The sequence below is a fragment of the Mercurialis annua genome, linkage group LG3 (genome assembly GCF_937616625.2).
Source record: "Mercurialis annua linkage group LG3, ddMerAnnu1.2, whole genome shotgun sequence".
Taxonomy (NCBI): Eukaryota; Viridiplantae; Streptophyta; class Magnoliopsida; order Malpighiales; family Euphorbiaceae; genus Mercurialis; species Mercurialis annua.
Genome location: NC_065572.1, coordinates 8202982 through 8228904, shown reverse-complemented (window position 1 = coordinate 8228904; position 25923 = coordinate 8202982). Strand labels below are relative to the sequence as shown.

At 32.2% G+C, this 25923-nt stretch overlaps 4 protein-coding genes across 5 annotated transcripts; 1 reads left to right on the top strand and 3 right to left on the bottom strand.

The window, feature by feature from the left end:
- Nucleotides 1-4432: 4432 nt before the first annotated feature.
- LOC126673871 (uncharacterized) lies at nt 4433-6956 on the bottom strand. Its single transcript, XM_050368182.2, has 6 exons — nt 6470-6956; nt 5887-6114; nt 5441-5795; nt 5234-5361; nt 4946-5081; nt 4433-4801 (listed from the first exon to the last, which is right to left on the bottom strand). Exons 1-6 carry the CDS (start codon nt 6811-6813, stop codon nt 4562-4564), a joined length of 1431 nt encoding a protein of 476 aa, XP_050224139.1. The 5' UTR covers nt 6814-6956; the 3' UTR covers nt 4433-4561.
- Nucleotides 6957-11284: 4328 nt separating this feature from the next.
- On the bottom strand, nt 11285-14083 carry LOC126675113 (ER lumen protein-retaining receptor A-like). Its single transcript, XM_050369696.2, has 6 exons — nt 13894-14083; nt 13556-13821; nt 13211-13326; nt 11962-12035; nt 11809-11872; nt 11285-11721 (listed from the first exon to the last, which is right to left on the bottom strand). The coding sequence occupies exons 1-6, from the start codon at nt 13982-13984 to the stop codon at nt 11685-11687; spliced, it is 648 nt and encodes a 215-aa protein (XP_050225653.1). The 5' UTR covers nt 13985-14083; the 3' UTR covers nt 11285-11684.
- A 3015-nt stretch (nt 14084-17098) lies between these two features.
- On the top strand, nt 17099-19244 carry LOC126675345 (uncharacterized). The gene is made up of 6 exons (XM_050369976.2): nt 17099-17520; nt 17609-17836; nt 17923-18277; nt 18350-18477; nt 18578-18713; nt 18873-19244. Exons 1-6 carry the CDS (start codon nt 17177-17179, stop codon nt 19086-19088), a joined length of 1407 nt encoding a protein of 468 aa, XP_050225933.1. The 5' UTR covers nt 17099-17176; the 3' UTR covers nt 19089-19244.
- Nucleotides 19245-19398: 154 nt separating this feature from the next.
- LOC126675346 (ubiquinone biosynthesis O-methyltransferase, mitochondrial) lies at nt 19399-23419 on the bottom strand. 2 transcript variants are annotated; one of them, XM_050369977.2, is made up of 10 exons: nt 23305-23419; nt 22810-23015; nt 22632-22721; nt 21835-21913; nt 21494-21571; nt 21031-21079; nt 20397-20446; nt 19900-20049; nt 19740-19820; nt 19399-19648 (listed from the first exon to the last, which is right to left on the bottom strand). In XM_050369977.2, the coding sequence occupies exons 2-10, from the start codon at nt 23007-23009 to the stop codon at nt 19541-19543; spliced, it is 885 nt and encodes a 294-aa protein (XP_050225934.1). In that variant the 5' UTR covers nt 23010-23015; nt 23305-23419; the 3' UTR covers nt 19399-19540. The 2 variants fall into 2 exon arrangements, with proteins under 2 accessions (XP_050225934.1, XP_050225935.1); XM_050369978.2 differs by having other exon boundaries at nt 22810-23018; nt 23305-23416.
- Nucleotides 23420-25923: the final 2504 nt, after the last annotated feature.

Sequence of the window (25923 nt, the reverse complement as noted above, 5' to 3'; positions counted from 1 at the left end):
TTCCGCTCTTGATTGCGGTCACAAATAACTGAGCTAAACAAATTAATAAGTTATAAAAATATGAACTCGATTTCAAACAATTTTGTGCGTCGAAACAACTATGTATAATATTAAAACCATATTTCATAACATTAAACGAATTGACAAATAAAAATAGGAACAAAGATACGGTTTCAATTTTTTCAAAATTTAATATAAATCTCAACAAAACAAAAAGAACAAGCGCTGCAACCTAGTTTGTCTCCTCCTACTCCCTCCCTCATATTCATCAGTGAGCACTACCTCCTTTCGACTTGTTAAAAATTTGTCAAACTACTAAGAGATTTGTTTAGGTCTATATCCAATTCTTTGAATTGATTTGCAAACCCCTAAGAAAAATTGCTGCTTTAGAGAAGTACAGATAACTCTTAATGATAGGCTTTATGCCTTTCCAAAAGGTTGATTTCCAATCGATTTTGCAACTGACAAAGCCGGCAAAAGGGTCGCTGCAAGCGCTTAACAACAATTTCAAATATTTTAACAAACATTTTCACTCAAATGTTTCAGATATTAACTTTCATATAATAATATTAAACTTCATAAATCTAAATATTAGAAATTTACGTTATTCTTTTTTTACTTTAATTAACTTTTCAATATAAAAGAATTGGAAAACAAAAAAAAATTGAAAAAAAAAAATTAAAGCCGCCAAATCTCGTTATAATATGATGTATATTTATCTAAAAGTATAAGTTTAAAAATTGAATTGAAATTTGAATATATTTTTTAACACCGAAAATATAAATTGTGTAAATACAAAAAATAAATAGAAGAATTAAACAGTTAACAAAAATAATAATGGAAATTAATAACACGACAATATTTTGACTTTTGATTTTTTTTATAATATTGTAAACACCTCACTTGTTTTATTGGGAAACAAATTGGAGTCCTAAAAAAAATTTATTCTCTTTTTCTTAGAGACTGAGGAATCAGTCCATGCCAGTTCCAACCGGCGAGCCAGGTGACCGTCTGGCCTCCCCCTCCCCAGGTTCCGCCCTTGTACTAAGAGAGAGATATTTTTTCGATTGAGTTTTAGTGGTCAGTTCACTTGGACTGACATTTGAAATGATACAAAAAAATATCTTTCTCGTATACAGAGCTACTTGAAAGAAGAAATGATCTTAATCTTACTGTTAATCATATCATCCAGATTGAATTTGTTATGGGATCTCTGTGGTGGTCTCAAACTTAGATGGCGGTTAGGCCTTAAAAAGATTTTTCTAGAGGTTGATAACAAGCTAGTCGTAGATAAGTTAAGAATGATGAAGATGGAGCGATGTATTCTAATATATGCTCTCGGCTATCCTTGCGCTAATCAATCGGAATTGGGAGGTTCAAATCAATCACATTTTTAGGGAAGCGAATTTCGCAGCCGATCATCTAGCAGCAATCTGTGATGATAGTTTTATTGGGTTCGTTTTTCATGATGAACCACCTCAGAGTCTTATTTACTGGATCAACCAGGATCTATTAGGTATCTTTTATGGTAGAAATATTCAGACAATAGTCTGATTAGGTTATTGCCTCCTTCCTTGCACAAAAAAAGGAAACCTTTTTAGCTAATCTCTGATTTTTTTATTTGCGCAAATTGCAGAATTAGAAGGGATTGACAAATCTAATGCCTATGTGGCAATGCTATATTGCAATGCCAGTTTGGAAAAGTTTAAGTTGTCGGCGCTAACGGACGATGGATCGTACGAGCGTCGAGTTTTAGTGGTTAGTTCACTTGGATTGGCGTTCTAAATGATGCAAAAAACAGTATCTTTCTCCTATACATAGCTACTTGAAAGAAGAGAGAATCTTAATCTTACAGTTAATCACATCATCTGAATTGAAGCTTTCGTTATGGGATCTCTAGGCTGGAATATTATAGGTTGTAGCACTGCATGATACGTAACAGACTATCTGGCCAACCTAATAGGGGCTTAAGCTGGAGTCGCAGATCGGGTTAAACTTATTTTATCCGGCCTCCAAACAGGTACTCTAGACTATATATAAGGTAGCATCTCCAATAGTTAGTCTTTTATTCTCTTCTTTAACGTATTTATACTTCACATGCACATTAATCTTTCAGCCCAACATTCACGGTCCATAAAGAGAAATTTAGGATAAATACTTTATTTTTAAAAATAATATAATTTTCTACCTCAACATGAAAAACGTATAAAAAATACCTCACCTTTTTAATATTTTTGTTTTTTTACTCTAAGACCTATTTTTATTATTATTTTTACTCTAAGCACTTTACTCTTACACCTGTCCGTTTTCTCTCTCTCAGATGTCTTTTTTTCTCTTCTTCTCTTTTTTTCTCTTTTTTTTCTTCTCTATTTTTTTTCTATTTTTTTCTTTGTCTTCATTTTTTTCTCTCTTTTTCGTTATTTCTCCGCCCTCGCCCCGCCGTCATTCTATCCTCGCTCTATATTTAATTTTATCAATTTTTTTATTAGCTCGTGGTTATTTTTACGATTTATTTTAACTTTCAGAACTAAAAAATTGATCTTGAATTTTGTTCAGTTTTCAGATCTAAAAATCTGCATAAAAACGTTTTTTTACTTTTAAAACGAGTTTCTGCTAAAAAAACATTTTTCTGCAGAAAACAGTGTCTGATTATCATATCGGTATCACTAACATTATCATCATAACACTGCAGAAAATTGATTTTCTGCAAAAAAACAACACTTGATTATCATATCGGTATCATAAAGCCATCATATCTGTATCATAACATTATCACATCGTTATCATATGATAATTCTTTTATGATAAGGTTATGATAAAGTATGTAAAATATTTTTGCACTCGGTTATGATAATAGTATGATAATGTTATGATAATAGTATGATACAATTTTAGTTTCTAAGTCTTTTTTGGATGGAAAGTGAATGTGCACTACACTAGCCGTTAAACGCGCGTAAGGCCGAAATTGAAGAGGGATCAGATAAGTAAAAATATAAAAATACAAGGACTAGATAAACAAAAATTTAAATAAGCAAATTGCTGTGAGACCCTCCATATATCATAATTCATAGTTTGATACCTCTTATTTGAAAATCAAACGATTTAACATCTCACGTTCAATTTCGTTGACAATTAGGGACTTCTGTTAGTTCCGTTAACATAAATTCCTAACTGTCAACGGAATTGATTATTCTAAATCAAATAAAATGGTAATCAATGATAATATCCGATTTTAATAATTTTTTATTTATCACCGACGATTTTAGAACAAAATTGCCCTTATTACACTTTGCAATGCATTAAGTGAATATGTATAAAATAAATATTCAAATTAAATATTTTAATTAAAATAACATGCATTTGTATTTTTTAATTTAATTAGAAAATGTAATGGACTATTTTCATTTGAATATGAAGTTTTATGTAATTCTAATAAATGTATTGTAATGTCTTTCATTTTTTTTTATTAATTTTGAAGATATATGAATACATTTATTTTATAAATAATTTATTATATATTTAAATAAAAATATGGATGTATATTGTAATTTGTAAGTATTGAATAAATTATTTATATGATGTATATAGTATTTAAATAATTTATTGGTATGATGTATATAATATTTAAATAATTTATTGGTATGATGGATATAATAAAATGGCGTAAATTATTTAAGAAGAAACACTATAATAGATAAATTTTGATTTAAAATTGGCTTAATCACAAAAAAAACCCCACCTTTTAGCCCCTTTTCAAATGCATCATGAGGTTGTAATTTTGTCAGTTGCACCCTAATTCACACCTTTGGTTTTCAATTCCACCCTCAAATACTAAATTGATCTCTTTTTCATTTGAAAAAGGTTAAAATAAGTCATCCATTTTTAACTTTTTATGTGGAAAAGAATTCAAACAAGTACTTTATAAGGGTTTTTATGAATTTTTCTCGAGTAAAAAAAGTCCAATTTGATTTTTAGGGTGGAATTGAAACCCAAATGTGTGAATTAGGGTGCAACTGATAAAATTGCAATGTCAGGGGACAACTGAAAAAGGGCTAAAAAGTGAGGTTTTTTTTGGTAATTAAGCCTTTAAAATTTATAGGGGTTTAAAAGAAAATGTTGGAGATGGCCTGATGAGCATTGCCTTATCACAGATAAGTGCAACTGCTAAAATACTCTCTGATTTATCAATTTCTATAGCAGCAATCGTATAGGCAGCAGAACTTTGAATAAAGGAAGCCTCTATACCTGGTTATTGTTTGTCTCATAAGACTACTTGTTCTGATAGAATGACAGCTTATGCATTTCTTATTTTTATTGTAATTGACTGCGACTTCTTTTGATTATGATTTTCAAATCCTAAAATATAGTTTGCACGGTGCTCTCAATTTCACATATAAGATTAAATATGAAGATGACAAAAATGCAGTTAATATGGTTAATTCGTAATCTAAATGTAATAAAAACTCGGATAAAAGAACATTTATAGCAAGACAAAACTTATCATTTGTCTAGCTAGGATAAGCTTTCTACCATAACCATTTCCTAGTACAAGCTACGCGACTTAAAAGCCGAAAATGCCAAGTTCACTGGCTCTCTCTTTCTCGAATGTCTCAAAATACTGGTAAATAATTGTAACTGCAAGCAAAATCCCAGTTCCTGAGCCAATTGCTCCCATGAAATCTGCCAGTACTGTCAGTGCACCGATGCACATTCCTCCAAAAGCAGCTGCCGTGGGAATGTAGCGATTCAATTCTTTTTGTAAGTTTGAATCGCGATGTCCCGGCATCACCATTTGTTGTTCCTGCAATTTCAGTTCATAGTTGAGCAAACATATACCATTTATTTAGTGTATTCTTTGTTATTCATTAGAGAACTTGTTTCAACCATGCAAAACACTTGGTTTTCAAACAAATGCCTACTAATTTCTTTTTTATGTAAATGGTACCTTGAGCTGCTTAGCTACATCTTTGGCAGAAGACCCCGAAACCTCAATCCATGTTTTCGAGAAGAGAGCACAAGCTGAAAGCATGAATACCAGATAGAAGAGAGCATGGAAAGGATTGGCTGCCATATCGGCCAAACTGCATCATGGATGTAATGTAAGACCGAGAATCAGCGCAAGAGAAAAGTATTCAGACAAAAAATAATAGTGTGAACCGACTTGGCAAGATATACACAATCCAGAAAACAATATATGACCAAGACAGTTCGGAAAATGAATGCTTTGCTTCACCTTGCTGGAGGTGTGACATAGTAAGCAAGACCACCAACTGGAATATAATGACCACCGGAATATTCAGATTCCTTCCATTTTCCCAACAGGTTGACCAAGAAATTTCCGCTGAACTTCCTGTACAGCAACTGCACAGATAAGCGTAGTGTCAATGATTTAGGACTAAATAGGTAGGCCCTTGAACCCATGTGAAGTCACATGTCATACCTGAGAGATGAAATAAAGATTGGAAACAAGTGCAGATTGCAAAATAATTGGCATATTAGATGTGTAGAAAAGCTTAATGGGATATGAGCCTTGTTGTCCACGGGCATTCTTAGACCTCACAGGTAGAACCACACGAAATCCTTGGAAATAGACCACGATGAGGAAGATCAAAACAGTAGCAAGCAAGTTGGTGACATTAGGAAGATTCTGCCGATAGAAAGCCTCCCGGAGAGCACGAACTTTATCTGTCCTAGTGATCAAAAGATGGAATAGAGCAATAACAGCACCTTCAAACTCAGCCCCCCTACCGCTGTTGATCGTCGTTGGACTAAATCCTTTCCATATGATATTTTCACTACAATGAACAGCAAGAGAAAATTATGGTCAAAACAAAATTAAAAGAAAACAAAACTAAAAAACGGGGAGAATAAAAGCATGTACTGTACCAGATATTGGTAGCAATGAAAAGGGAGATCCCAGAGCCAAGACCATATCCCTTTTGGAGAAGCTCATCGAGGCAAATAACAATGATGCCAGCAAAAATTAGCTGAATGATAATCAGAATAGCATTCCCAGCACCAAGCTGGCTAACGCTACCGTACATCCCAGAGAGCACATATGCAACAGCCTCACCAACAGCAATTAGAATCCCCAACAATTTTTGTGCTCCATTGCTAAAAAAGAAAAGGCAACAGAAAACATAATTACCCAAATCTAAATTTATAATATATAAAAACATTAAGGGATGATAATTCATTCATCCTATGCTACTAATGGTTAAATTTTTTAAAAACTTTCTCTTTGGCTAGTTCTAATTCTAAAAAAACATAACATAAGCAGCTTAACAAGGGAACGATACACACTCTTCCAATTTGATTTCCACAAACATCACAAACTTTTGAGGAATTAACTCAGTCACAGGTACCATATTTGCAAAAAAAACAATCACAAAACCAATTAGATACATAATAATTATACAATTCTAGCTAATCAAGTTTAATTCCTAAAACTAGAGAAGAACAAACTTACAGAAGAGCGCGATCCTCGCGAACATTATTATCAACTTCGATAATCTTAGAACCAGCCAAGAGTTGCATAACCAATCCAGCAGTAACAATAGGAGTAATTCCAAGCTCCATAACAGTACCGCGATTCGAAGCCAGAATTACACGCATCCAGTAAAACGGATCTGCGCCTGTTGTCGAGTGAATTCCGTAGAGCGGCAGCTGACTGCACACCAGAAATATAAACAGAGACATCACAGTGTAAATCACTTTCTCCCGGAACGGAATCTTGCGGTCGGCGTTCTGAACTTCCGGTAGAAATGATAGAAACGGTTTCACCAGATGCAGTACTCTAAATCCTCCTCCCATCTCAAAAAATTTTAAAAAAATTTAAAATTAATTTTAGAGATTCGTAGATTTAAAGATTAAGCAGAGGTGTTGATTTAGAATTTATGGAGGCGGATAGATCGAAGAACTTACAGGAATTGGAAAAGGAGAAGACTATTTATTTTATTTTTATTTTTATTTTTATTTTTATTTTTATTTTTTGGAAACAATTTGCTGATATTTTGTTTTGGTGTGTCGTGGCGTAGAGTTGACGAATTTGACACGTTAATAAAGCGAATGGGATTGTGCCGCGTGGATAAAGTCTGAGTTTTGGGCTAGTAGACTGTTTCACATTATGAACGTGGCTGATCAACTTGGATTTTGGATTATATAATAAAGATTGGTCCCACTAAAGGCGTAAAAAACTGATTTTGGATTATATTTAACTGTTAATAACTTTACTAAATACTGTAATAATAGTCAATCAAAAATATTTAAGCTATGCTTAGTTCAAAAAATAAAATACATATTTTTAGTTTCTTAGATTTTTTTGAAAGATAAAATACTTGTTCATACAAATAATTATTCCATATGAATACATTTCTTTCATTATCAATTTCATAAAATTGAACCAGACCTAGTCATGTTGTTTGAATAAATTCAAACTTGAAGAGACTATTCTTGCCCATGAGCAAAAATAAGTCAAATTTAACCATTTTATTTTTCTATGAAAATAAAATAAAATTAATAATTAATATTTAAAAGGATAATAAATTAAAAAATAATACATAATATATTATGTTTGTAGTTGTAGTTGTATATATTATAAATATTTCTAGTATAATATATTAATAATTAATCATATATATACATACAATAAATAATTTAAGAATATCTTCAAAAAAAAAACATATACGGTTCGAAACTGGTACCCACGATTCCGGTTCTTGAAAATGTTGAATCGACCTAAACCCGACTTCTCTATAGTACTAGGCTAGTTTAGAGATGGTTCAAGATTTGACCGCTTTCGGACCGAGTTTTATCAGGCCGGTTCACGGTACTACCCGACCCATTGCCACCTCGAGTTCTTAATATTTTTTTATTTTTGAACAAATTAAAGCAAACTTGAAAGGGAAAGAAAATCAGAAGTTTTTATTTATCAACCATAGTCAAAGTTACGTATTTTTTTTCTAAGACGGGAGTAGTCTGTCAATTGATGAATACTTGAAAGTGTGTTAAATTTATATATTCAAAAATCATACTATAAAATAACCAATTTAAAATATTAATTAAAATAATTGTTATTTTAAAATCTATTACTTTAATTATTATTTGAAATTTTTAATCTAATTTATGATATTTAATAGACGACAAATACGTATACATTAATATAACTAATAGTAATTTATAGTTTATTATATCTATGAGGAGTGACATTTATAATGAAACACCCAAGATAAAACAAAGGCTTAATTCCTTAAAAAAACCCCACCTTGTATTTTTTCTTCGTTTATACCCTGACCTTGTAAAAACACCATTTGTACCCAATTTTGGGTTTTTATGTTTCATCTCTACCCAAAAGCATTAAATTGTACTTTTTTCATTTGGAAAAGAGTTTAAAACATATTTTTTTCTATTTTAAAATATACAAATAAATCCTTAAACTTAAAAAATAATCAAATACATCCAAATAATTAATTATTTTTTTAATTTGATAAAATAATAAAAAATTAAAAAAAAAATATTATTATTTTTAATTTTTTTGTCGGAAATATTTTTAAAAAAATTAAAAAAAATCGAAATATTTTTTAAAAAAATTATTATTATTTTTAATTTTTTGAAAAAGATGGTATTTTTGTACTATTAATAACATTAATATCTAATTCGTATATAAGTTAAAAATGAAGGATTGTTTTAAACTTTTTTTCAAATGAAAAGAGTACAATTTAATACTTTTGGGTAGAGATGAAACATAAAAACTCAAAATTGGGTACAAATGGTGTTTTTACAAGGTCAGGGTATAAACGAAAAAAAAATACAAGGTGGGGGTTTTTTAAGAAATTATGCCTAAAACAAATGTACTCCTCCGTCCCATTTAAGAAGGGACATATTCCATTTTTATTTGTCCCACTTAAGAAGGCCATATCGTGTTTTTTGTGCCAATTTATATGAATTTTCCATTTTTACCCCCTTTTCTCTTTCCATAATTAATTACTATTAGTTTATATACAAAATATAACAATATCATAAATAAGGGTAAAATAAGAAAACACTATAGTAGTTAATGCTTTCTTAATATATGTGAAAAAGTCATTTGTCCCTTCTTAAACGGGACGGAGGGAGTAAATAACATGAAAGCAAGTAAAAAATAAAGAAAGAGACAGCCGTAGTAGAGGCTTCGAGTCTCTGCATGGGGTACTAATGGTGAGAATGTAGCTAGTTTTATGACGTTAATTGATTTTTCTATTGTTTTTTTTATTTGAGGATTCATCAAACTTCATTATTCGAATATGAAACAGTTACATTTATAAGAAATTTGAGAAAATTTGAAAACTAAACATGATGACCTGGAACGGACAACATGTTGCTTAATTCGCAGACCTACTTACAAAAATAAAAAATAAATTATCTAACTGTTTCGCCAGTAAAGTGTCGTATTCGCTTAATCTTCACCATCACCCGCAAACTAATTTATGAAATCAGAAACTAGAGCCGTGACTTTGGATACAACCAACACATGAACACCCTTCATAAAAAAAGGTACAACAACCTTTCACATAAAAAGAACAACACGTTAATTGATTCTTCTATTATTTTAGTCACAAGTAATCTAACAACATTACGAGCAAATGAATTATATATCTCACAAATCTCGTTTCCTTTTCTTTTGATTGTGAACCAAGTCTTAGCACATTGTTTATGAGTAGTACTTAATTCATCCTTATAAGAACAGCCCAATTGCATAAGAGAGCCAGATTCATGGTCGTTACCTTCTAAACTCAATTGACAAATCTTACAAATTTTGTCAACTTGAACCAAATGCAGCTTTACGTGTATCATGTATGATATGATAGTGTGCATTAAACTTGTTCATGGGTCAGGTTCAGACCGCAGGCCAGGTCTAGCGGGCTTTTTTATTTTTCAAGTAAGCCCAAGTACGGCCCTAGTCCGGACCGGGTTTCAATTCTACTATATAAACCTCGGCCATTGCACTCTATTTTTGCGGGCATGGTTTTAGATATTTTGTATTTTTGAATAGTTTAACGCAAACTTAAATGAATACTAATGTATTTTTCTTATTTGCCTTTTGCATCATAAAACAAAAAGGAAATCAAATTTTTTTATTTATCTTGTAACCATAAGTCCAGTTACGTAAATTTTTCCTAAGACAAGAGCAATTTGCTAATTGATGAATACTTGAAAGTGTATTATATATATATATATATATATATATATATATATATATATATATATATAATTATATAATTATACTATAAAAATAACCAAAAATATTAGTTAAAATAATTTTTATTTGAAATATTTAATCTAAACTATAATATTTAATGGACGACAAATACATATACATTAATATATTTAATATAACTAATAGTAATTTATAGTTTATTACATTTATGAGAAGTAAAATTTATAGTGAGACATCCATGATAAAATAACTGCAAATAACATGAAAGCAAGTAAAAAACAAAGAAAAAGGCGACCGCAGGGTACTGATGGTGAGGTTGTAGCTGCTGTTATGACGTTACTTGATTCTTCTATTGTTTCAGTCTCTAACTATTCTAATAACATTAAGAGAAACTGAATCACATATCTCACAATTTTTTTTGATAGTACATATCTCACAAATTTTGTTTCCTTTGATTGTGAACCAAGTCTTAGCACATTGTTTATGAGCAGTACCTAACTCATCCTTACATGAACAACCGCAATTGAATAGGAAACCCAAATTTTACCTTCTAAACTCAATTGACAAATCCTACAAATTCTGTCAACTTGAACCAAATGCTAGGGAATGAGAGTGGTTGCTCCGAAACCCGCATAAATCAATGTATTTTCGAACATTTTAAAAACTCTGTTTAAAACGTTCCAATAAAAATATTAATGAAACTTTGCAAATAATTATCATATCATTTCGATTTTAAAAATAAATTTATTTCAATTAAATTTCAGGCGATCAAACTAAAAGATATCAAGCTAAACCGAAATATTTGATTTAGCTTAGATGAATCTTTTCAATTTTTTCTTATTTTAATTTGGTTCGGTTTAATAAAAAAAAAGTAATAAAAGTTCTGCTAGCCCCTAGCTTTAGGGACATATGCATGCATTCTTAACTTTAAAAAACAAAGTGAGAAATCAAAGGAAGTTGGCAACCTGTTCAAAAAAATGACGTGATAATATAAAAAAACCATAAATTTGTGTAACTCGTCTTTGTTTCTATTGTTACTCACACTAAAACAGAAACAGTAAGATTAATAATCATAATGCACAATTAAGATAAGAATGCAATTTAAGAGGCATATTGAAACAAATTTGCAGGAACAAAAAATTACTAATGTCAACTGTGTCTAACCCTAATGTTGTTAGTGAAGTCTACAATTTTACTTCCCAAATATAGTTCTTAACAGGTACAAAGTAAAATGAAGGCTTCTGGCACAATTAAAATTAGCACCTCGTAACCATTTGATCTAACCTAAAAGTGCTTATGAGATCGGCATACTCCAAAATGAACCATCGACTTCATCAACCTTTCGTATACATTGGAAATGATCCCAGCTCAAAAGTATTGTAACATAAGACTCTTCATCACGTTCAATATAAACCAGAATAAATGGACGAGTATGCACACGATGACAAGCTTACATCACATTTGAAACTTAGAAATATTGGCGCCTGACTCACGCTGGCAGCTGAAGCTTTGCATTATTTTTCCAGCTGAGAAAAAGGAATGAAAATATTGTCGTAATATATAACAGAAAGAGCGAAATAAAAGGAGAAATACTAACAGGAGTGTTCTCACACCTTATAAAGTAGTAATAGAAGAAATCCGCGTAGAGAGCTGTCTGGACAAGACCAGAGACGCAAGCTGACAAATAAACAAAATGAGATGGAAGTTGGAACAGTTCTAACCAAAGAGTTAATCCTGTTGAAAAGTAATGATCACTACAAACTTACATATCCATCTACTGAAATGCGTCTCTGTTATGTACCGGTAGATCCAGTTAAGGATGTAGAAGGCACGATACGCCCTGCGGACATAATAAATTGTTGTTGAGTACATCATCACACAATAAAGATAAAAAGAAACATGGCTTCAAAAACATCCCAAAAGAAGCCCATTTCAAGGAAGTGACATTTTAGCTCGTCTAAAATATATTGTTGACTCGAGAAAATTAAGATTTGCTGCTAAATCAACATTCCGTCAAAATCTCCACCTTCCTTGCATGATATTTTAAGTAATTTTCCCTCTTGTGTTTAAAGAACGTGGCACAGTTATACATTGGCCAACAACATGACAAAGTTCTCCTATCTAGACTTTGGAAGCAGCCCTACTTTGACAGTGATATAAAACCGAAGAAATACAAGTGAGGACTAAATCAAGGATAACTGCAGTAACCGCATCCTGCTCCTGCCATAAACAAATCTTAAGAGGCTCTCCCAGTTACTGTCCCAGATAACACATAGAATTAAACATGGAAACAGTTAATAGACATATTAAACCTCATGGACAAGCTCTATTCACAAAAAGAAAATCGATGTGAATTTATTTGCAGATTCAGCCAAGGCATTTCAGTTTGAATCCCTATAAAACAACTCAATTTAGGCACTACGCAGTGGTAGATGGAACTTATTGCAAAAATAACTTCAGCAAAATTTCCTGATAAGGAAATTATGACATTTGCTAATGTTGAGAGGAGAGAAATTTCAACAGAGAGAGGATCCAAACATGCGCCCTGTGCAAAATAAATATAAAAAAGGGGCCCTAATCACATCTTACCCAAGTATCAAAGATACGAGTAAGTAACACAAGCAGTTCTCAACATATATATGAAAAAGTGCCCCCATGAAGGCTATATAGCTGGATAAAAATGATAAATTTTCATGTTAAAGCAGTTCTGAACAGCATACTTCATATGGGTATAAATCTTCATTTTAAGCTGATCAGAGGGAATATAAACAACAAGGTAGCATTTAGAGACTGGAAACACGGGAATATGCGATAGTTGCTTATATGCTGACAAGTACTTTATCATCAAGATAGACATGAAACACATTGCAAATTATTAAAACCCCCAAGAGCAGACATGATTTAGCACAACACTTAACATACAAGAAATATTTCATATGAGAAAAAAAAACAGTATATGAACAAAAGCATTGACCAAGCAGCTTGCCACTATATAAAAACCATGTGTATACATACCCAAGGAAGAAAACATATTGCCCAGTCAAATTATCCACATTCCCACTTCGCTGGAGCAGTACCAACTGGGGAAGAATTGCCACCGCCTCTAAGTATATCGAAAACGCCCAAAAGATCTACAACAAGATAAACAAAATGTACAACAAGAGATTGACATGGCGCGATTCAATAATGTACGAAAGCAATAGCACAATTGATAACCTACTGCTACAGTTCAAACAAATTTCGGGCACAAATTCTACAACATCAGATTCTTGGAACATTACATCAATTTTATTTAAATTAATCAGCTAGCTTAACAAAGAATTAATTAAAAAAAGTAGGTTTAAAGAAAAATGAAGTGACCTCACGAAATGTGAACTTCTCGTGAACAACGAGAGCCAAGACGAAGCTAGCAACAACAAGGAGATAATGCCGAAACGTATCAAGCTCCTTATCGTAAGTTCGTCGAACAATACGGTGACGTCTCATGCACCAAACAATAGCAAGAGAGCTGGCGATGAACACCAATTTCATAACATAATTATACACCGACACGAAATCCGTGAACAGATCCAGGTATCTCGCCACAAACACAATCGCATATAGTTCTTGAGTCTTCAATGAAACCCCTAAAAAATGGCAGACATTAAACTAAAAATTAAAAAAAAATGGAAATGCAAACCGGAGGGTTTTATTCTTACCGGAGCAAGTTTTGGTGGCGTAGATTTTGAGGAGGAGAATGAGAATACTGATTAAATGAGTCATGTCGCCGAGGAATCTGAAGATATTCATGGTGACTGAGAGAAATTTGGTGCCCTAAATTTGTGCAGAGAAGAGAAATTTCGATTGAAAATGGGGGAGATTTTAATTTTAATTTCAATGAAGGTGGTGTGCGAGAGAAGAGAAAGGAAGTTGACGTGTCAGTTCGGAAACGGCTGCGTTTTGATTTACTCTTTCTAACACTGGCAGCTTCGTAATTTCCTTTGGTTTTGTAACTAATTTTTAAGTGGCAATTAGATTAGGAAAATACTATTTTTAAGTGGCAATTATACAATGTATTTTAAATTGTGATTATATGCAAATTCAATGAAGTGATTTTATAATAATTCACTTTTAAATTTTCTTTAAAAAAACATTATAATTAATTAACTAAAAGTTTTATTTCTTTTAAAGGAAACTTACAAAAATAATTTCAATGTTTAAAATTAGAGTAAATTTCATAAAAAAATCATGATCTTTATATCTAATTTTATTTCAATCACGACATTTAATAGTTGACATATAAAATCACAATTTTTTATTTTTTTCATATCCATCACTGAATAAAAAATTAGGTGTATTTTTGTTGACCGATCTGTTAAAATCCTACATGAAAAGACATGTCAGACTTCACATGTGAAACTCACCATTTCACATGTGGAATTGCCTTATTCAAAACACTGTCGTTTTTAGTGTTAGAATCTCAGAGGAACAAAATAGGAAACACTATCGTTTTAAGTAGGGGTGAGCATCGGTCGGTTCGGTTCGGTTTGAAAAATTCCTAAATCGAACCAAACTAAACTTTTAATGTGGAAGTGAAAAACCGAACCAAACCAAACCAAAAATTTCGGTTTGGTACGGTTAAAACCGAATTTCACCATTTTTTATATTAAAATTAATTGAAATATTAAATAATTAGAGTCTAATAAACTTCCATATATGTTTAAATAACAATTATTAACTCATATATCAACAATAATTGAGATATAAAGACAAAAAACATATAAATATAAGTATATATGTGTATTTTTTTAAAAAATATATATATTTTATATTGAAGTTCGGTTAATTCGGTTTTTCATTCGGTTCGGTTTTCTAAACACCAAAATCAAACCGAACACCAAACACCAAACTTTACCTAGAGTAGAAAGCAAATCAAACCGTTTTCACCGAAAAACCGAATCAATCAACAAAGTTTGGTTCAGTTCGATTCGATTTTTCGGTTTGATTCGGTCCTTACTCACCCCTGAGTGTTAAAGTCTGAAGAAACAAAATCAAACAAAAAAAACCAAAATTGACAAATTGGAACAAGAGAAATCAAATCACTGGGCCAAATTATACAGATCCTTTATAAGAAATCAAATCTCAAATCTTTGGTTCTTATTCCATGGAACCACGTTTCCAAAATTGCTTACCTGAAAGCCAAACACTACCGCCTTTGAACGCTGCCGTTTTTTTATTCGTTAAATACTCACGATTGTTTTTATTCGTTTTTTTATTCCAAAATTGCTTACCTGTAATCATGATTCATATATCGTTTAACCGTACTTTAATCACATTCATGATCATCTACTTAAACCTTTAAATTATCAAACTGTTTACGCCAAAATTAAAAATATGGCCCGAATGCCATAAAGCACATATTCTATTAAAAAGATACAAAAAGCTACGTGGAGAAATTAATTTCAAGAGATTTGACGTGGAGGATTTAATTTTAAGAGATTTGACTTTTCCAAGAGATTTTCAAGAGATTTGACTTTTCCAAGAGATTTCTAAGAGATTTGACTTTTTCTAAGAGATTTCCAAGAGATTCGACTGTAAAAGTTAAATTTCAAGTGACGGTCAGAAGTTAATTCCAAGAGATTTAAGAGATTTGACTTTTCCAAGAGATTTTCAAGAGATTTGACTTTTCCAAGAGATTTCTAAGAGATTTGACCTTTTCAAGAGATTTCCAAATAAAAGTTAAATTCCAAGAGATTTGACGGTCAGAAGTTAATTCCAAGAGATTTGACGGTCAAAAGTTAATTCCAAGAGATTTGACGGTCAGAAGTTAATTCTAAGAGATTTAACTGTCAGAAGTTAATTCCAAGAGATTTGAGAAGTTAATTCATTTGATTTTCAAATTTTCAAGAGATTTCTCAAAGGTTTTGTTTTTGACCTTGACCTGATCTTGGAGGAAAAGATAATTTCAGAATCAAAAGACCAGAAGCCCGTTAGAAGAAGAAGCCCAGAAGCTCAATTGGCCAAGGTCCAGGAAGTCACGTGCTTTTTGTAAAGCGATTTTTCAGGAGCAGTTTTTAGAAGTGGGAAGCGCTGTGAAGACGTGGACAGTTAAAGAGGCAGTTATCATCAGGCAGTTTCTACAAACGCTATAAAAGAGAGAAGAAGACGACGATTTGAAACCCCAGCCAAATTCAACAAAAACTCAATACTCTCAGGAGATTATCACAACCAAAAACTTTTATTTTATGAAATCATTTGTAAACACTTTACAGTTTTCGCAATTTCAATCTTTTGTTTTTGACATTATTTCAGCAGTAGTTTCATTTACAGTGTTGAATTCTAAATTTTAATTGCAGAAGTTTGTTCTTATTTTTAAAGTTCTTCAAGAGTTTTTCTTTACGAACCGTTTAGATTTTTTACGTCCTTTGAAAATCAGTTACAATCGCTTGGTCAATTTTTAATTTTCAATTTGAGGTCCAACCTCTGGCACGCCCGCACACACTTCAAAGGCACCAACCGTTTTCTTAAAAAACAGGGAAACACAAACTAATCCATTTTATTCCGTCAAACTATCTCATATAGACCGGATTTAGTCAAATCGCCTCGCTAGGTCCAAGCGTAGGGCAAAATTGCCCTGAATAGATTTTCATTAAGGAATTATGATTGATTAATACTAATAATATTTAGACATGAATTAAAGGTTAATTAGTATTTTTTTATTAAATTATGTATTTAAAATACCCAAAAACTACTAACGTCTTATTCTTTTCCCTAATCCTGCATGGACTACGTCTTATTCTTTTTCCTAATCCTGCATGGATTTGGTTTCCCGCAAGTAAATAGATTCTTCTATAGCCGCCTCCATAAACTATAAATACAGTGCCTTGCTTCATTCTATTCTTATTATATCAAACACTAAATCACTAGACATAAGTCGTAATATCTTGCCAAGTTCAAATTTTTTATCTTAGTTTTCATTATAAAAAATTGGCATTGTAAGAGATGGGAGGAGGATTTAAAGTATTGGATTTGGTAAAACCGTTTCTACCTATTCTGCCGGAAGTGCAGAATCCCGACCACAAGGTCTCGTTCCGACGGAAAGTTATTTACACTCTGCTATCTCTTTTTATATTTCTGGTGTGCAGTCAGCTCCCGCTCTACGGCATTCATTCGACAACAGGCGCGGATCCATTATATTGGATGCGTGCAATTATGGCTTCCAATCGTGGTACTCTTATGGAGCTTGGAATTACTCCTATTCTTACTTCTGGCTTGGTTATGCAGCTTCTAGCTGGTTCTAAACTTATTCAAGTTGATAACAATGTTCGCGAGGATCGTGCTCTTCTGTAAGTTCTTTTTTGTATGTATGATTTATGTTATCTTGTTTAGATTTGTGTGGTTATGATTAATGTGGCCTTTTCTTTTTATATATAGCAATGGAGCACAAAAATTGTTGGGGATTCTGATTGCTGTTGGTGAGGCTCTTGCTTATGTGCTCTCTGGGATGTATGGTAGCGTTGGGCAGCTTGGTGTTGGGAATGCTCTTCTCATTATCATTCAGCTAACTTTTGCTGCCATTATTGTTATTTGCCTCGACGAGCTTCTCCAAAAGGGATACGGTCTAGGCTCTGCCATTTCCCTCTTCATTGCTACCAATACCTGGTGCAGTACATTCTTAATTTTATCTCCCCTTCCTTTAAATATTTTTATTTTGTTTTGCCCATAATGTTCTGTTGCTGTTCGTGCAGTGAAAATATCATATGGAAAGGATTTAGTCCAACCACGATCAACAGCGGTAGGGGTGCTGAATTTGAAGGTGCTGTTGTTGCTCTATTCCATCTTCTCATCACTAGGACGGATAAAGTTAGCGCTCTCCGAGAGGCTTTCTATAGGCAGAATCTGCCTAATCTTACCAGCTTGCTCGCTACCGTTTTGATCTTTTTGATCGTGATATATTTTCAAGGATTTCGTGTGGTTCTGCCTCTCAAGTCTAAGAATGCCCGTGGTCAACAAGGGTCGTATCCCATTAAGCTGTTTTACACATCGAACATGCCGATTATTCTGCAATCCGCGCTTGTATCCAATCTTTATTTCATCTCTCAGGTATCACAACTCGCTTCACATTGGTTCATTGCCTTACCTATTTAGTATTGACATTATGTTTTTTTTGTGCAGTTGCTATACAATAGGTTCGGTGGAAATTTGTTGGTAGATCTTTTGGGAATATGGAAAGAAACTGGATACTCCAGTGGTCGATCTATCCCAGTTGGTGGTCTTGCTTACTATGTGACACCTCCATCAAGGTGAACTATCTTTATAGTATAGTGATTTTAGCACTGTGTATATTTTGCCAAGTTGGTTCACATTTTGTTCATGTCTAAACATTTTTCTCTTGCAATGCAGTTTGGCCGATATGGCAGCCAATCCTTTCCATGCTCTCTTCTATGTCGTATTCATGCTTTCAGCATGCGCTCTCTTCTCGAAGACGTGGATTGAGGTTTCGGGGTCTTCTGCCAAAGATGTTGCTAAGCAGCTCAAGGTATTGTTTTCATTAAAAAGAAATTAGTATAATGTTTAAGACGCGCTTGTTTAATATCTACGTGTTCTGTATGATTGAATTAAGTTCTCGAATGAATAAGATAATACACTAAATAAATGATATATGTTTACGGAACTTATATTTTTTTTGGTTGTGCAGGATCAACACATGATTATGACAGGACACCGTGATTCAAACTTAGAAAAGGAATTGAATCGCTACATTCCGATAGCAGCTGCCTTTGGAGGAATGTGCATAGGAGCACTCTCAATATTGGCAGATTCCATGGGAGCAATTGGCTCAGGAACTGGAATTTTGCTTGCCGCTACTCTTATTTACCAATACTTCGAGATATTCGAGAAAGAGAGCCAGTGAACATGAACTTGAAATCTTTGGCTTTTAAGTTGAGTAGCTTGAAATTGGAAATAGTTAGTGTACAAAGCATATTTTGGGCACATGGATGATAATTTTTTTAAGTTTTATTATATTTCAATTACGAATTAACTGCATTTATTTTCATCTTCATATTTAATCATATAGTTGATGTACCCTTCTGTTTTACTTTTCCATGCATGCTATGCTAATCGTATTAAGAAAAAAATGAATCAAATTGTAAACTACATGACCCAAAATCTGATAAAATTTAGCCTAAACCCACCCAACACAATCCTTACTAGCAGATATGTAAACGTAATAGGCGGTTCAGTGCCAATTTTTGCTTTAAAATGTTACATCGTTGATTTTACCGTATTTTTATTTGTTAATCTCTATAATTGTCATTAGAGCAAAAAATATATTAAAAAAGAAATATGTACACTGGCCAGTCTTTAATTGCTATTTTTAGTACCAAAGGCGATGAAGTTCACGCTAATATCGTCTGATAGTGACCATTGCCTAGTCAGGGGGTTGTACACAAATCCAGCCATTTCTTTAACCTGCAAAGATGTAATAGCAAAAAAGTAAATTAGTAGATAGAGCAGTGACACAAGAAATAAACAAAAGTTTCATTATTAGCAATTTTCTTACATCGACAGAGGCCCGCTTTAGAATCAGAACCAGCTCGGCAGGAGTAAGGAAACTTGACCATTGATGGGTACCTTTTGGAAGCTGTATAATATCTATTATTAGTATCTCCACAAAGCAACATATTCAAATAAAACAACTGCACAATTTTAAGGAATTATACCCAACGGAGAAGGTATTCTGCTGCAACGATGGCGGTAGCATAAGATCTCATGGATCGATTAATCGTAGAAATAACAGTAGCTCCACCAGGATGAGTTAATGCTGCTAGAGTCTTGGAAAATTCAGCAGGGTCTGCTACGTGCTCAATAACCTTTAGAAAATAGTGAATTTTCAAATATAATGCACATATCCAGCTCAACTATAACGTAATTCAGTAATGCTTTCCTAGTGGGAAGACAATTGATTCATTCCACATGCATTTGTTCTTATACTAAATCAAAATACTTTTTTGACATCATCAAAATGCTAAATCCTTAATATCTAGCTTGTGCCTATTTGTATTGAAATCTTCATTGAACTGATTATGCAATTCGGGCAGGGCTGGCTGATCAATAGGCTACCTAGACAAACAATCACAACTCATAATCCCCAAACAAACAGGCAATAAATGTGGAAAAAAAATCATCTAAGTAGGTTGATCATGATTCTCGTGTTTACCTCAAGTGCAATCACAGCATCAAACTTCCTCTGCTCCTCAACTAGAATTTCTGTTCACAAAAATTGAAATTTAGTAAAATTCTTTCGAAGGTTCTAAAAATTATAGAAGTGAAACATTGCTCGAGACATAATTTTAATGAAATCATGAATAAGCTAAAAATGGAAGAGCGGATGGAAGATTTTACATGATATGCATGTTTAAAGAAAAGAAGAATAAAATGCTTATGCTAACACATTGGATATAGATGAATATATGGAACTCCCAAAAATGTTATGCCATCTATTAATTGCAAAAGCGACATAAAAACACGTTGATGTAATGCAAAGAAAAAGCAACCACTCCAGTCAAAACTGATAATAACCATAGCTATAGCAGAATCAGCAGATGCATTGCATAGAGATGATCCAAAAGAAATTTGGAGCAACTTGAGTGCATCTACCTCAAGCAAACTAAATTTATTCGGATCAGATAACTTAAAGTTGACTACTGCATGCTGGATCTAACTATCAAGACAATGCCACCATTTAGTGCAAGAGTTGAACATGTTTGCAAAACAAGGAACTGATTATAACATATAACAGAAGTAACTAGAAATCTTAGCATGCGCCATATATGAGCAAAATTTACATGTACCAGCAGTTGTGCAACAATATTCAGTCGGTGAAGTTGATGGGTCCAAGTCCTGTGCAAAAAGAAAAGATTTTAACAATATTTAAGTCAAGAATTTATGATAGGTTCTAAACTAACAAAAGAAAGTGGCATAAATCTGATATATAGCATGTCAGACAGCAAAAAGTTTATTTGAATCACAATCACATGCTCAGCGTGATCCTGATAATTGAACAGCAAGCTTGGACTTCATAGATTAGCCCAATCACTAACTTGTGATCAAAGAGGTAGTCATTAAACTGCCACCGAGTCTAAAAGATAAAGCAAACGATGCAAAGAAAAGAAAAGAAACGCTTATTCCTAGCTTTTCAACTGACCAATAAAATTTGGGTCCAATTCTAAGGGTACTGGCACACCGAAAATCCAATAAATTTGAAACAATCTTAACATCTAATTTACAGTAGCTTAAAATATTAAATAATCTTACAGCATGAAGGCGTGCAATCTTGATATTCTTCTCCACAACATCAACTCCAGTTACCATTGCTCCCATTCGAGCTAAAGGCTAAAGAAGCAAAAGAAAGAAAGAGTATGATCATGATCCGGAAGTAACAAATAGCTATTATGTATTAGCATAATTTTCTTTGTAAAACAGTTAAAAGTGAATTCAATGGGAGTATGGAAGTGCAAATACCGCTTATTAAATTTTGAAGCAAAGGTATTGAATAGATATAAGAAATCGTAGATAAAATTTATCTGGAAAACTTAAAAGTTGAAGCTCAAACAGAGAGCAAGAGAACTTAATTAACAGTTAGAATAATATTATACCTCAGAAAGTATTCCACCACCACAGCCAACATCAATAAATTTTAGTCCCTCAAAAGGTCTAGCCAAGTTTGGGTCCTTCCTGAAAAAATAAATACAAAAAACCAATAAAAAAGCATGGACATGCCAGAAAAATTTGCTCTCATCTTACCGAATAAAAAAAAGCCAACAATGGCCAAAAACCTCAAATAAAATCTTAAATGCTGTAACTGGTTATTCCAGTAAACAAAGATAGATCATAGATTTCCATGCTAATTTTTAGTTTTTCTCTTAACATGGATTCATACAATACAAATAGTAAGAAAACACTCATTAACACTTGCAATTTCTCATTATGAATTTACAAAAAGGGAATTTTCCATAAAGTAAAACAAGGTGGTGCATAGAGATGCAAGATGGGGAACGTGTTTTGTTCTTGTGATTGTTGAGCATAACGGGAAGGATTTAAGAAAAGCTGATACCTTTGTAACATCCATCAATCTTGTATGCAAAATGAAGAATGATGAAGTGCAGACTTTAAGAATGAAATGGAGCAAAGGGAATACACTTTTTACATAATCAACCTAAAAACTAAAACCACATTGGGTTTAAATGACAGCATTGAGCTTCACGAATAACTTAGAAACCAGTCCAATATCTTATCAAACCTAAACCGAAACGAAGTATGCAGCAAAAGTCGAGGCATATTCATTGTGGCAAAAATTCTTTATAAAAGAACACCATTCTTAGGAGACAAACAAGACATTAAGCATCAAATGAAATTACATTCAGCAAAAAAAGTATGATAATATAAAAAGAACCTGAAATGCCGACAAAGAGTCGAGCGAATGAAAGCAAGTCTTGTAGGATTCATCGCATGCAATGGCTTAAACGGCCCTTCAGAATCCCACCTAATTAACATAAAATTAAAAATAATTAAACAAAATCACAATGCTTTAACCTTAAAATAATAAAAGCAATAAAAGACGAAAAACTAACCAAGTATCAGCAATAGCTGAAAATTTAGCAACTTCGATATCTTTCAAAGACGAAGACTTTAGCGGTTTAGTGTCAGCAATCTTGCTATTGTTACTTTGTGGTTGCTGACCAAAACGTCTGACGGTGGCATTTAGGAGCAGTAGACGGTGGTTAGGGTTTTGTATTGATCGGAATTTCGCGAGTAGATTTGAACTGCCCATAGCTCTCTGCTTTTAATTAGACAAAAATTTGAAGCGAGATCAATTTAATTGAACAAATAGAACTATTTTAGCTAATGATATTAATTATGAAATGCAGAGCAGATAAGAGACAGCGGGAATTGATAAAAAAATGAAAATTTACGGATGCACACGAGGTGTTCGACGAATTGCCCTTTAAAATTATAAGACAAGATAAAATCTACTGTATAATTTACTTCCCAGTCATTGCGCTGGTGGAGTCTATACGAAATAAATTTACAGCAAAAGTTTAAAAAGAAAAGAATTCTGGTGTTACCGGTGCCGGTGAGCTAAACTCCGGGCTGCCGTTCGAACAGGCGGAGATCGGCAGAGGAGTGGCGCAGTCGGTGGCGGCAAGAGGAGAAGAAGTTGTTTATGTTTAAAGGGCCAAAGCAAAACAAAATGGGCTAGGCTCCAAAACGCTAAAGGCCCGTTGTTTTTTTATTAAGGGCTTTTTACACAAACAACCTAGTTTGCCAATTTCTTATCTTTTATACGGGTCCAAGTTTGCCTTTTCTAAACTACCATGTGCGGCCTATTTTATTACTTTTATACGGACTCTATATATTAAACCCTAACAGAATACAAATCATAATTTCATTTATTTTCTCTCTCCTCATCATTCAATTCTCTCTTCCTCTCAGTTCATCTTCCTCTCTTTTTTTACCGTTCGCCGTCTTCTGCTGAGCCGTCCTCTGTTCCTCCGCCCCTCCGTCATCGTTCTCATCATCGCCTCCGTTGTCAACTTTGTTAACGCCATCATCTCTTCTGCTCATCGTCGTCATCTATTTGATTTCAGATCTATAATTTATTCATTGTTCTTCTTCTTTTCTATTTTCAGATCTACAATTTTTTTACTGTTATTTCACCATTAAACATGTATAGAGATTATATTTTAAGAATATAATGCTAATTTCATGTTATGTAATATAAATTTATGGTTATATGGAATAAATTTTTGTTATTTCTGCATTTTTTGTTTTTGGTTGTATTTCTGTGTTTTTTTTATTCTGCATTTCGATTTATTGATGATGGTTGATTGCTGAAATATTATAATATTACAGTGTTGTTGATTTTATGTTGATTTTGTGTTGATAATCAGTTGGTATTTCCTTAATTTTAACATTGAAAAAATTTATTCTAAAAAAAAACATTAGCAAATTAGATAATTCCGTGCGTGAAATAAACTAAAAAAAACAAAATTTAAATGATATTAGATAATGATATGTTAGCATTATCATGTTGACATGTTTTTGATTTCTTGTTGATATTTTATAGATTGTCACAATTTTTCAAAAAATTATGTTTTATTTTATTCCTTATGTTGATTCGTTGTTGATTTATTGTTAACATTATGTTGATATGTATTTCAACTTTTTTTGATTTTTCAAGTTTATGTTGACATGTTGTTGATATACTGTTGATAACATGTTGATTTTTCAATCATTGAAAGAAAAATAAAGTTAGTCTTAAATTGATGTATTAATGTACTATTGATATGTTTTTGATAATATGTTGATTGTTTTTGACTTAAATCAATCAATGTTCTCATTTTACAAACATCTTGACTAAATTAGCATTAATTCATTGTTGATTCGTTGTTGATTTATTGTTGACATTATGTTGATAAGTATTTCTACTTTTTTTGATTTTCAATTTTTATGTTGACATGTTGTTGATATACTGTTGATAATATGTTGATTTTTCAATCATTAAAAGAAAAGTAAAGTTAGTCTTGAATTGCTGTATTGATGACCTGTTGACATGTTTTTGATAATATGTTGATTGTTTTTTTCTTAAATCAATCGATGTTCTCATTTTACAAACATCTTGACTAAATTAGCATTAATTGTTGATATCATGTTGACATTATTTTGATAATTTGTTAATATGGTAGTGTTAATTCTACTAAAGAACAACAAAGGTATAAAATGTTTAAAATAAATGAATTAGATAAAGATATTAGCATAGTAAGTAATCAAAACAATATGAAAAAACAACAACAATAATTCAAATGAAAAAATAAAATTATTCTTACATATAAAAATAAAAATATATTAAATATACACCAACACAACAGTTCACAAATTAAAAAAATCTATTTTAAAATATATTTTTTCCTCAATTCTCTTTGCAGCTGCACAGTTTCTTCAAAATCACTTGTATAACTGTTTTGCGTTCCACCTCTCATACCTAACTAAATTTCGACAAACACGGTTATGATACAGTTTCATTTCATCTAACGAAAGTTTATTTCACAGACAATATTATCTTATTTGTCATTGTTAAAATAAAAAGAATCAGTAGATATCAACATAATATCAACATAATGTCAACATAAAATCAATAACACTGTAATATTACAATAATTCAGCAATCAATCATCATCAACAAATCATTCTGCAGAATAAAAAAAACGCAGAAATACAACAAAACACAAAAAAATGCAGAAATAACAGAATTTTATTATATAAATGTAATATCCCGTATTTTTTTTAAATTATTTTTTTAAAATTTTTAATTTTATTTTCCGTCGAGGTTAGGTAAATTATTATTATTAAATATTTTATTTAATTTTATTGAAGTTGCTCGTTGATTCGTTCGTGGTTCGATCCGTGTCCGGTTTGTTTGAAGTAATATAGCCCATGCAATAGGCCAACGTAAGCCCTGTATTTGGTTAGAAATTAAGAGCCCATGCATGCTTGATCATTAAATGGACTTTTTTGGCCATGATTCATTAAGCCCATGCAAAAAAATTTGAATGAATTAACTTATTCTTGCATTTAAATTCAGCAGCAACGTAACTATTCCTTATTTTCTATATTAATACGTTTTCTTTTACCTAATGCATTCTTCACTTTTCACCAAACCCTAGCCGTCTCTTTTAACTTCAAAC

Bases quoted from the DNA above. Each gene is read 5' to 3' on its own strand.
- LOC126675345 (XM_050369976.2), top strand. From the start codon at position 17,177: ATGGGAGGAGGATTTAAAGTATTGGATTTGGTAAAACCGTTTCTACCT. The intron at 17,837-17,922 runs GTGCAGTACATT...CTGTTCGTGCAG, and splicing joins TTCATTGCTACCAATACCTG to TGAAAATATCATATGGAAAG. The intron at 18,478-18,577 runs GTGAACTATCTT...CTTGCAATGCAG, and splicing joins TATGTGACACCTCCATCAAG to TTTGGCCGATATGGCAGCCA.
- LOC126675113 (XM_050369696.2), bottom strand. From the start codon at position 13,984: ATGAATATCTTCAGATTCCTCGGCGACATGACTCATTTAATCAGTATT. The intron at 13,327-13,555 runs GTCACTTCATTT...ATCTTGTTGTAG, and splicing joins AGAAGTTCACATTTCGTGAG to ATCTTTTGGGCGTTTTCGAT. The intron at 12,036-13,210 runs GTATGTATACAC...TTATGTCCGCAG, and splicing joins CAATATGTTTTCTTCCTTGG to GGCGTATCGTGCCTTCTACA.
- LOC126675346 (XM_050369977.2), bottom strand. From the start codon at position 23,009: ATGGGCAGTTCAAATCTACTCGCGAAATTCCGATCAATACAAAACCCT. The intron at 21,572-21,834 runs GTATAATATTAT...TTGCTTCTTTAG, and splicing joins GTGGTGGAATACTTTCTGAG to CCTTTAGCTCGAATGGGAGC. The intron at 19,649-19,739 runs GTAAGAAAATTG...ACATCTTTGCAG, and splicing joins TAAAGCGGGCCTCTGTCGAT to GTTAAAGAAATGGCTGGATT.
- LOC126673871 (XM_050368182.2), bottom strand. From the start codon at position 6,813: ATGGGAGGAGGATTTAGAGTACTGCATCTGGTGAAACCGTTTCTATCA. The intron at 5,362-5,440 runs GTATGACATGTG...TTATCTGTGCAG, and splicing joins ATCTTTATTTCATCTCTCAG to TTGCTGTACAGGAAGTTCAG. The intron at 5,082-5,233 runs GTGAAGCAAAGC...TCCATGATGCAG, and splicing joins TATGTCACACCTCCAGCAAG to TTTGGCCGATATGGCAGCCA.